The sequence below is a fragment of the Mustela nigripes genome, chromosome 17, assembly GCF_022355385.1.
Source record: "Mustela nigripes isolate SB6536 chromosome 17, MUSNIG.SB6536, whole genome shotgun sequence".
Taxonomy (NCBI): domain Eukaryota; kingdom Metazoa; phylum Chordata; class Mammalia; order Carnivora; family Mustelidae; genus Mustela; species Mustela nigripes.
In genome coordinates this window covers 7,321,836-7,332,019 of record NC_081573.1, presented here as the reverse complement: position 1 = coordinate 7,332,019, position 10,184 = coordinate 7,321,836, and the positions used below count along the sequence as shown (strand labels likewise).

Here is a 10,184-nt window from a genome sequence, read left to right as displayed (position 1 = left end):
GTAGAGGATGCTGAAGCCCCAAAATATGCAGAGGGAGCCCCACGGGACTGGCTACGGATTCTGATGACCCGCTGGGGGCCCTGAGTGGCGCCTCCCCATCTCGTCTTCTGTAACTTGTGTTCCTGATCCTCACTTCCTGAGGTTGTTGTGAGGATCCAGTGAAGCAGCATGTGAGGAACTGAGCACAGGCTCTGGCTCCTGTTAGTGCGGAACTGACCTGGTGGAGGGTAGGGGCTCATCAAGGCACCAGCAGCTAGGGACTGGGCACCTCCATAGCCGGTGCCTTTGCAGCCACTCCCCAAAGGGTAGAGGCATGCTGGGGTGCGGGTCTCGGGGTCTCCAGTCCCCACTCCATATGAGATGAGGCTCCACGGAAGCCCAGGCCCACATGGGGAGAGAAGGGAAGGTGGGGGGTGAAGTGCTTGGGGCTAGCTAGCCCTTGGGCCTCCTACCACCCATCATATGGGGGGGGCGGGTGGGGGGAAGGGGAAGGCCTTGATCTGTCACCTCACATCATCTGCTTGTCAGGGCTCTGTCCCCAGGCTGCTTCTGAGGCCCCTGGGGAGGGAGTACTTAGGAACAGAAAGGAGGGGCACGGGAGATTCGGTCCTGTGCCCCATTTCCGGGCCTCCACCCACACCCTGCCCAAACTCTGGGCCCCTCTCTTCCCGCCCCCCACCCTACCACAAAACCCCAGCCCACCATATCCCCTCCGTGAGCTCCACCCAGCCCAGGCAGAGCTCCAGACTCATCTCCCAAAGTCCTGGCCCCCTCAGTCCCCTGACAGTCAGCGCCACCACCCATCTTACTCCAAAGGGTTTATTGAGACAACTCTCACATCCAAGTCCAGGGCACGGGGGATGGGGGCTTATAAACAGGAACCTGGAAGGGGGCGCGAGGGCCCAGGGTGGAACCCAAAAAAGAGTGAAATAAATAGAGGAAGAAAGTGGAGGGCCAGGAGAGGAGACAGACTATCACACAGTGATAACGACATGGGGGTGGGGGACAGGGCTCCATTAACATCCCATTTATTTATACAGATATACAGGGAGTTGTGGGGGACCCGGGGGCCCCCTCCAGCCTCCATGCCCCAAGAAGGGGCAAGAGAAGGCCATCTGTCCCCATGGGTGACCCCATGGGGGCTAGGGGGCTGCCTCTGGAAGAGTGCTGGGAGCGGTGGGGGAGGTAGGGGTAGGCGCCTCCCCTGAGGGCATCACCTATTCCCCAGGCAGTTACTGGCCCTGGAGGCGCTGGGTAGTGTCTGGAAAGCTGTGTTGAGGGAACTGGAGGGGAGGGTGGGAGACTGGGAGTGCTTCTGGGGTGGGCCAGGCTGGGCACTCCCCCTGAGGACAGCCCAGGGTCCAGCCAGCTTCCATGGCTTCCCAGGGTACCCAGAGTAGTGGCACCTGGGGCTCCTTCAAGCACAGCTCCCACTCAGGTCTGGGAAGATGGAGAAGGGGAGTCGGGGGTTCAAAGAGAGAACCTGGCACCTTCTGGCATCTTGGAAAAGTTGATCCCCCAGGACACCCAGCCTTGGCTGTGCTACACCCGAGACGGCAGCTCTGATACCAGGACTGGGCGTCAGGGCAACAGAGAGGAAACTCCCTGAGGCCATCCTGGAGGGGGATTCCTGAAGGAGGCTGCTCCCCAGGCTGGATGCTTGGGGAAGGACAGGCCGTGGGGGATGGCCTCCTGGGGAAAGGGCCGTTAGCACCACCAGGTTCCCAGGCAGGCGGGAAGAGGCCGGGCCTCCAGGGAGGCTGGGAGTCTCCTGAGGTAGAGAGAAGGAAGGCAGGCTGGAGCGTGATGCCCCAGGTACCAGAGCTCAGGCCGCCTTGGCTACCCCCCACGATGCCCAGGGGCTGCTACCTCGATGATTCGCACAAGGTGCCTCAGCCACCACCCTGGGACACAGAACCCTTTAGAAGGGCCAAGCGAAGGGACACGTGAGGTCCCACTTGGGGTGAGGAGGCGGGGGGTTTCTACCCACCCAGGCCGAGCCTCCCTCCTGTCCCACCCCTCACCTCAACGCCACCTGCCCGGCCCCTTCCCCAGCCAGTGCGGCGGCCAGGGCGGGGCCAGGCGGGCATCACACGAAGACCTTGGCCAGGGCGTCGGCGCCGGCGCTGGCGATGAGGGCCTTGCTGGGGTGGCAGGCAACAGCGTGGATGGCCTCCTCGTGCTTCTTGCGGTGGGCTGTGATCTCTTGCACGCATGTTTTGTTGTCCAGGCTCCACAGGCGCAGGGAACAGTCGTGGCCTGCGCAGGTGCGGGAGCAGAAAGGGCTGTCCCCCGACACGTACCCTGGCTCCTCTGACCCTCAGCCTCTGGACGGACCAGCCTCTTCTCCAGCCATCTTTGGATGCCCACCCCGCCATCCACCCATCCGGTGGCCGAGCATTCACTGGGCATCTGTGTACTCAGCCCTGGGGGGCACAGTGAATGTACCAGGCCAACCAGGCCAAGCTCCCTGCCCTGGGGCTGCTGACATGCCAGTGTGGCAGGGAGGAAACGAGACAGCAGAACGAATCCTGCAGGGGCTCAGCAGTGCTGTGGGCCCTGGTCAGTGTGATGACAGAATGGCCAAGGGGGTATCGGGAGGAAGAGCCTGGGAGACAGCGGGGTGGGCCAAGGGAAGGTTCTGAGGACTGGCGAGAGGTGGGTACGGCTGGCAGAGCCCAAGTAGGAGCACTGGGCCGGTGGGGGAGGGGGGTGGTCCGAGACTGGGGAGCAGACAGGACTGGGCCTTGATGCATGAGCTATCTACGGACACGGCCTGACTCAGGTGTTAGAAAGACTGGGCCGGCTGTGGTAGAGGCTGGCTCTGTTTGTCCCTCACAGAGGGGCCCTGGGCCTTGTCCCAAAGCTTCTCCTTCCTGGACTCGATCTCACTGACCACCTCTTCTACCATCAGCTGCTACTATCACAGGACAGATGGAGAACAGGCTCACTCGTCACCTCCCACAGGCTCTGTCGGCGGGGACCAGAGGCGAGTGGCAGGAGGCCCCTTGCCCATGGCTTCCCTGATGAGCCGTGCACAAGCTTCAGCTCCCTGGGCAGCTACAGCCCCTTCTCCATCTGCCCACGTGCCACCCCATCCTTCTGGGGCCTGGCTGCACAGGAGTTGGGCTTCTGCGCCCGCATCCACACACAGCACATGCTGCCAAATGCTAAGGACCCCATGAGGACCAAGACCCAGACCCCAACTTCACTCCTGCACCCAAGTCACTACGCTGTAACCAAAGTCTGTCCCTTTTGTGACACGTCCACACGGCAGGCACGACACCCCCACCCAAGAGGGTTACCTGCGTGAACCGAGATGCAGGCAAACGCCTCCAGGAGGCTCTGCGTGCAGGATGCTTTGCTGAGAGGCCCCCTGCCCCCGCTCCCCCACCTCAGGGAGCCCTGGAGCAACCCTCCGTGACCATTGCCCAAGTCTCCTCCTCTTCCGCTCCCACACACCCTCTCCTTAGGAGCCCCGAGGGTCCCGACTTACTTCCCGACATCAGGAACACACCATTGGGGTCCACGGCCAGGCAGGTGACTGCGTCCAGGTGGGCAACCATGGAGTGCACAGATTTCCCTGGGGAGGAAGGGTGGGTGGCAGGTTACTGTCCCTTGCCACCTTGCCTGGGAAGGCAGAGGCCCAGTTTGGATGCCGAGAGCCTGCCACGTGGGCAGTCCCCCCAGGGGCATGAGGGAGCGGGGGTCAGGAAGGCGGGGCCTCACCTGTCCGGCTGTCCAGGAAGCGGATGCCTCTGTCATCATGGGCGGTGATGGTGAGGGGCTGGTTCGGGTGACTCACCACCTGGTTGATCTGGGTTGGGCCTAGAAGGCAAGAAGGGAAGAACATGGGAGAAATTAGGGAGACCAGGACAAAGACAAGAGGAGAACCACGGTCCACAGCCCTGCCCCCCGCCCGGCGCTCTCCTGCTTGGGACCACAGTGCTTCATCTGCAAGACGCGCACCACGCCCTCCCAGGGGTGGCACAGGATAGGGAACAGCCACCCACACAGGCCACCCACTCCTCCAAGACGCCTGACAGGTAAGTCCCTGATGATCTCTCTTCCCTTGGCCTTCCTGAGAGCCCCGTGCTGGCCACAGTGGTGGCAGCTGGGGCTTTTCTCCTTCCCACCCAGATCCCCTGAAGCAGGTATGGAAACCATCCTCTGCTCACTGGATGTCGGGTCACCAAAGCCACAGGAGGGACTGAGGCCCTGCGGGCACTCAGACACCAGCCCTGGGCACTTGGGCCCCTCTTACCGCTGCTCCCCCGGGATTCCAGCGAGAGGAGGGCACTGCCAGCCTCCAGGTCATACAAGACGGTGTCGCCAGAGCGGAAGGATGCCACAATGTGGGCAGGCTCGGTGCTGGTGAAGGCCACTGAGGTGGGGATCCCATGATCTGAGGACAGAGGGAAGGGAAGGCTGCTTAACAGACCCGGTCCTGCCCTGGGGCTACAGGACAGGACTTGGGAAGCCTGTGCCCTCATGCTCCTGTTGGGGCCTCCAACTCTACAAGGCTCCTCCATGAGGTGTTGGCGTCCCTCCAGGCCTGTTCCCACCACTCACCGCTGGCTGTGAGGAAGGTACAGAGACAGGCTGGGCTGCTGCTGGGATCCCAGATACGGATGGTGCCGTCGGCAGAGCAGGAGGCCAGGCGCTGGGAGGCAGGACTGAAGGCTAGGCCCCATACAGCATCCCCATGGCCCTCCAGGACATGGCTCAGCACGCTTGGGTCTAGGCACACCGAAGGGAGGAAACAAGCCATGTCAGGGCCGCCAGCCCCTACCTAACCAGCTCTAGCACAACTCTACTGAGAACCAGGTGACTGGGCTGGGGACCCCCCATTCGCCCAGCTTCGTCCCCAGCTTCCTCATGGCCTTGAGCCGTCTCCACAGGAACCTGCCCAGCCAGCTGCTCATACTCTGACCACTGGTGGTTCTGAAAAAATCTGAGGGCTCCAAAAGCAACCCAGAATGGAAGCTCAGAGGGCAGGGATGCCCCCTGTTTATTGCCAACCCCACAGGACCCACGAAACAGGCGCTTGGTACGTGATTCTCAGTTAAGGGGAGAAGGGACAATGGTAGCTCTGGGGTCCCCAGACCCTTTGCAGTTTGGACCCTCTGAGTTGGACTGGCCATGCTCCTTGCAGCCCTCCCCAACCCCCCTAACCACCCCCCTGGCCCGGCCCCAGGCACAAGCCCTGCCTCCCTGGTCACTCAAGTCCGCACGGGCCGCTCTGTTCAGGCCCCACCGACCCCCAGTGTGGGGCAGCTTGCCTGGCCCAGAGCGCATACTCCCTGGGACTGACCCCCTGACCTTTCACAGGGTGGGGACTGTTTTTGAGGAAAACAGCGTAAGATCCTCAAGGGGAGATACAGACCTTTAAACTCCACCTGACAAAATGCCACACAGCCGTGTGTGTCATTAAGAGAGTTATCGAAAGAACCATCACCAGGGACGGGACAGACACTGAACAGAAACGAGTGTGGTCACTTCTGCACTTAGCTGTTAAAGGTATACCAAGGATCGTGCAGACTCCCTACAGCCCCACCCAACTAACTTCCCCTCTCCCTGCTCGACTTCTCGCTGCCACCTCCCTGCGCTCAGCCCCCAGAAGGCACCGCCAGAGCCCGCCGTGCATGGGCTGGGTAGCTCACCCCCCAGGTCCCCTGGAAGGCAGTCCCCCCAGGCCATCTCTTTCCTGCCTCAGCCTGTCCGACCCCCATCACGAAATAAACACTCTGCTCCATGCTACCCTGGGTTGGGGCACACGGTCAGGCACAGGGGGATGCAGGGGGAATGCAGGGGCTCCCATGGACACAGTGAGCAGGTGGGTGGAGGGAGCTGTCCTCACCGTAACCATCGTAGGGGTCCATGTTGAGGTCTGGAATCTTCCAGCTGTGGATGCGGGCGTCCGCCCCCCCACTGTAGCAGCACTCACTGTTGCTGCCCATGGCCACTGCCAACACAGGGCCCCTGCAGGACGCACAGGTGGTGGAGGGGCGATGAAACACTCAATCTCACCCCTCCCCAGGCCCCCTGCATGGGACCTTCAAGCCTTATGCCAGATTTTTCAAGGATGGCCAAAAGGAATTCAGCATCTGGGGCTTTGGTTGTCCTCCCCCCAGGCCTGCCTTCCCCCATCTCCTCAGGCCCGTTTCCAACTCCAAAGGCTAGGCTGAGAACCAGCTATGGGGCACCTCAGTCTGCAGAGCACCAGGAGCAATGGGGTGCGTGTGCAGAGGGCCCCCTTGAGGTAGCAGTGGGCAGGCCAGGGGCCAAACTCCCTTCAGGGGCACTGCCCTACCTATGAGCCCGGAAGGCATGGATAGGTTCCACATCGAGTGCAGCGTTCCTGCGGGAGGAAGCCCAGCGTCACCAAGAGCCCCTCCTCACCCTGAACCCAGATCCCCCTCCCAGCCCTCGGTTGCACCCTCACTTCTTGGCTGTGACAGCCTTTTGCAGGTTCCACAGCTTGAGCGTGCCGTCCTCAGAGGCAGTGAGCAAGGCAGACTGGCTGTGGTGGAAAGCCAGGGAGCGCACGCCATCGTAGTGTGAGCGGAGAGTGAATTTGGGGTTCCACGTCTTCTTAAAGGCATCTTTGCTGTCAGAGAGCTGGGCCAAGGGGGGGAGCTACCTCAGTGCCCCCGCATTCCCGCAGACACAGACTGGCATCCAGGATGTCAAATCAGCCAGAGCCCCGTGGAGCACCCCCAAATAGCCTCCAGCCCCGGGCTCCCCGCCTGCAGCCCCCCTCGCTCACTGAGTCCTACAGAGTGCAGGCACAAGCTGCTTTCGGGGCAGTCAGCTCAGAGGGGGCTCGGGGAAGACTGTCAGATCGCCCCCCAGTGCCCGGGACTATAAACTCTGAGCAGCGCTAGGAATTAAAAACGGACCGGGAAGAGGTGCCCAAGCAGCCTGGCTGGCTCTGTGGCCATGAGTGAGGCTTTCCTGAGAAGACACCAAAGGAGCAGGCCTTAACCAGATCAGGCGAGTTGACTGAGGAAGGACACCGCGTGTGCCAGAGCTGAGGCCAGAGCTGCGTCCGGGAACCTGCATCTCACCCCGAGGGAAACAGGGAGCCTAGGAGGGTTTAGAGCAGGGAAAAGACGCGGACCGGGGAAGATGTGGGTGGCTGAGGAAGGCTAAGGGGTGGAGAAAAGCCTCTCAGGGAAAGAGAAGGGCATGCAGAGCACATGCTGGGGAGTGGAAATGGGGACAGGTCCACACAGTGGGAGGAGAATGGGGAGCAGAACCAGTGACCTGCGGGGGAGGGGTGCGTGTGTGTGCCAGAGACACTGCCCAGGCCCTGGTGGACAGTGGTGGACTCTCTGGGGGGGAACCCAGGGGCAACCAGCTGGCAAAGAGGACGAGCAGAATGTCAGGAGAGACTCGGTGTCCTATTCACACCTGACCAACCCCTTCACGTGGACTCCACCCCCCACGGTCCCCACTTGTGCCGTCACCCCTGAGCCTCCGCCGCTGTGCGGGTATGCCCTCACGGGCACACCCCTGCCCAAAGCCTGCACCCTGGAAGCCTGCCTTCCGGGCATCCCACAGCCGTGCCCCAACCTTGCTGGGGTCACCAAGTATTCAAGATCTGGCTAAGGGCTGTGGCAGCTGTTCTGCCACGGGGAAACACACACGCGCACCTGACGCACAGAATCCCAGATGGCCAGAGGGCCCGCTGCGAGTGCTGGGCTCCGAACACTTGGCCCTGACACCTCCTTCCTGGCCCTTCTGCCCACCAGCCCCGCTCGCACCTGCTCTTGCGGTTTCTGGCTGCACAAGTCAGCTCAGTGCCCCCCCCCCCCCCCCCCAACAGACCATCTTCCCTGCGCTGTGCCGCCCCACGGTCCCCTTCCTCAGATGCTGCCCCCTCGCCCTGCACTGAGCCCGTGGGGGGCCTGGACGCCGGACGCACATAAGCCGGGGTGGAAGGGTGCAGCACCTGCAGGAGCCGGGCACCAGGTCCCGTACCTCAGGAACCCCCTCAAGCCCTGCACCCCCCGGCCATGTCCACAACTCCTGGTAAACCAGGGTGAGCTGCCGAATGACCTCACAGCACCCTCCCACAAGGGGGCCAAGCGCAGGCAGGGCACCCAGTCAGAGCTCAGCGAGAGCAGGCATGATGCGGGACGCCCAGTGAGGACCCGCGGGGGGGGGGGACCCAAGAACTTACATCACAGCTGAGGTCGTTGTCGTTGGTAACGGTGAGATCTGCCAAGTCCCCCAGGCTCACCTCCCCGCCCCCGATAGTGTCCATGATGAAAACGTCTGAGGAGAAGCCAAAGGAACCTGGTAGGGGTAGGGGAGGGCGGGGGCAGAGAGGGGCAGGGAGAGAGAGAGAAAGACAGAAAGAGGCAGAAAGGGAGATAAGCAAGAAGTCAGAGAGACAGGGAGAGCACAAGATCAAGAATCACAGCTGGAAAGAAAGAGACAGGGAGAGACAGACGGACAGACAGGGCAGGACAGACGAGAAAAGGGAGACAGACAGACAGACGAACTTTTGCGACAGGGAGGCTGCAGACTAGAGGCCAGGCTCTGACCCTGAGGCCACAGAAGCTCTGGGCTTAGCTCTGCAGCTCCCCCTCTGCCGTGGGCCCCAGGGGACCGGGCTTTGGGGAGGGGCCTCTTACCTTCGTGTGGCCGGGGCTGGGGTGTGCCAGGAGGGGGACCAGTCACTTTAGGGGGCAGCCCATCTACATCCCGAAGGTCGGCCAAAATGCCCTGGAGTTTGACCCGCCGGCTTTCTGGGGGAACAAAAGCAAAGGGCTGGAGTTGCCCACTAACCCACCCAGCCACCAGCCTCCCCTCCTGCAAATGTGGGGCAGCCAGGAAGGGCTAATCCCACAGAGGGCTCAAGGTGGGAGTGGGGGATGGGCGGAGACGACAGACTGAGCTGGGGCTACTGTCAGTCCCAGCATGGCAGGAGCCTCAAGTCCCTAGCCATCCTACGTGACCACTGAGGGCCTCACAGCTCAGAGTCACGGGGCAGGAGGAAGGTGCGGCCCTGCCCTGTCTGCCTCTCCCCACAGGGTCCTCATCCTCTTCCTCCCTGCAGGCCACCAAGGACTAGCCACTCTCAGGGAGGGCTGGAGGCCCCACTCCAGGAAAAGCTGGGCTGCTGCACCCCTGCAGGGATTTTCCAGGGAAGGGGTGAGGGCCTGGCCACCACGGTATGGGCCTCCTGCTCTCCTGGGCCAGCCTCCTCTCAGGAAGCGTATCCGTCCGGTGGAGACTCCGGAGCAGGAAGCAGCTGCCTCGCCCGGTGAGGAAGGCTGGCCAGGAAACCCGCCACTTACCCAGCTCGTGGTGGGTCCCCTCTCCAGTGCACCGTCGAGGGTCCGGGGAGCCCTCCCCCTCCTCTCCTGAGCCCAAGAAATCAAACTCATTGATGGCGTCTTCAGAGTCATCCTCCTCATCCTCGTCCTCCATCTCAGGCACCAGGGCCTTGGAGGGCAGCTGCGCATGGAAAAAGCCAGACAGGTCAGGAGGCTCTGGCTGGGAGCCTGAGCCCAACGGGTTTCCAGGGCAGAGAAGCCAGGGCTCCCGGCGTTGGCTTTGCCCTGCTCAGAACCGTCCTGCACCAGGGGCGGCCCTGCTTCCCTTCTCCCAGAGCGCCCCCCCACCCCCCCGCAGGGCCCCCCTCAGTACACTCAGGGCTGCCGTGCTCCCCCTGCTGGGCGCCTTCAGAGGCAGCTCCTTGCCAGCCCCAGCGCTAGGAACCCATCCTCCCGTGTGCCTCGATGTGTGCACTGGGACCCCCGCTCAGACTTGGGGTTTTGGGGCATCATGGCACCCGCACTTCCCCACATGGATGCCTTTCACGCACAGCCTTCCACAGTGACATGTTCTGCCTGATGTCACCACATCGTACACAAAGGGCCACCCAGAAGCTGTGTTTCTTTTTTTTTTTTTTTTTTAAAGATTTTATTTATTTATTTATTTGACAGAGAGAAATCACAAGTAGACGGAGAGGCAGGCAGAGAGAGAGAGGGGAAGCAGGCTCCCTGCTGAGCAGAGAGCCCGATGCGGGACTCGATCCCAGGACCCTGAGATCATGACCTGAGCCGAAGGCAGCGGCTTAACCCACTGAGCCACCCAGGCGCCCAGAAGCTGTGTTTCTTAAGCCAGAAAATGGCTTAAGGGAACCCCAGAATTCTCACTAACAGTTT

General features: G+C 62.0%; 1 protein-coding gene across 2 annotated transcripts in view; it reads right to left on the bottom strand.

Annotated features, from left to right (window-relative positions):
* Positions 1-803: 803 nt before the first annotated feature.
* The window catches only part of STRN4 (striatin 4), a 25,397-nt gene continuing 16,016 nt past the window's right edge, over positions 804-10,184 (bottom strand). The window contains exons 7-18 of one of the 2 annotated variants that reach the window (XM_059383744.1): positions 9,312-9,471; positions 8,646-8,759; positions 8,189-8,304; positions 6,446-6,621; positions 6,314-6,361; positions 5,861-5,982; positions 4,573-4,740; positions 4,265-4,405; positions 3,730-3,828; positions 3,497-3,583; positions 2,025-2,259; positions 804-1,771 (exon numbers count right to left, since the gene is read on the bottom strand). In XM_059383744.1, coding sequence (XP_059239727.1) covers positions 2,090-2,259; positions 3,497-3,583; positions 3,730-3,828; positions 4,265-4,405; positions 4,573-4,740; positions 5,861-5,982; positions 6,314-6,361; positions 6,446-6,621; positions 8,189-8,304; positions 8,646-8,759; positions 9,312-9,471 — 1,401 coding nt within the window. In that variant the 3' untranslated portion in view covers positions 804-1,771; positions 2,025-2,089. The remainder of the gene's footprint in view (positions 1,772-2,024; positions 2,260-3,496; positions 3,584-3,729; positions 3,829-4,264; positions 4,406-4,572; positions 4,741-5,860; positions 5,983-6,313; positions 6,362-6,445; positions 6,622-8,188; positions 8,305-8,645; positions 8,760-9,311; positions 9,472-10,184) is intronic. The other variant, XM_059383745.1, reaches the window with a different exon arrangement.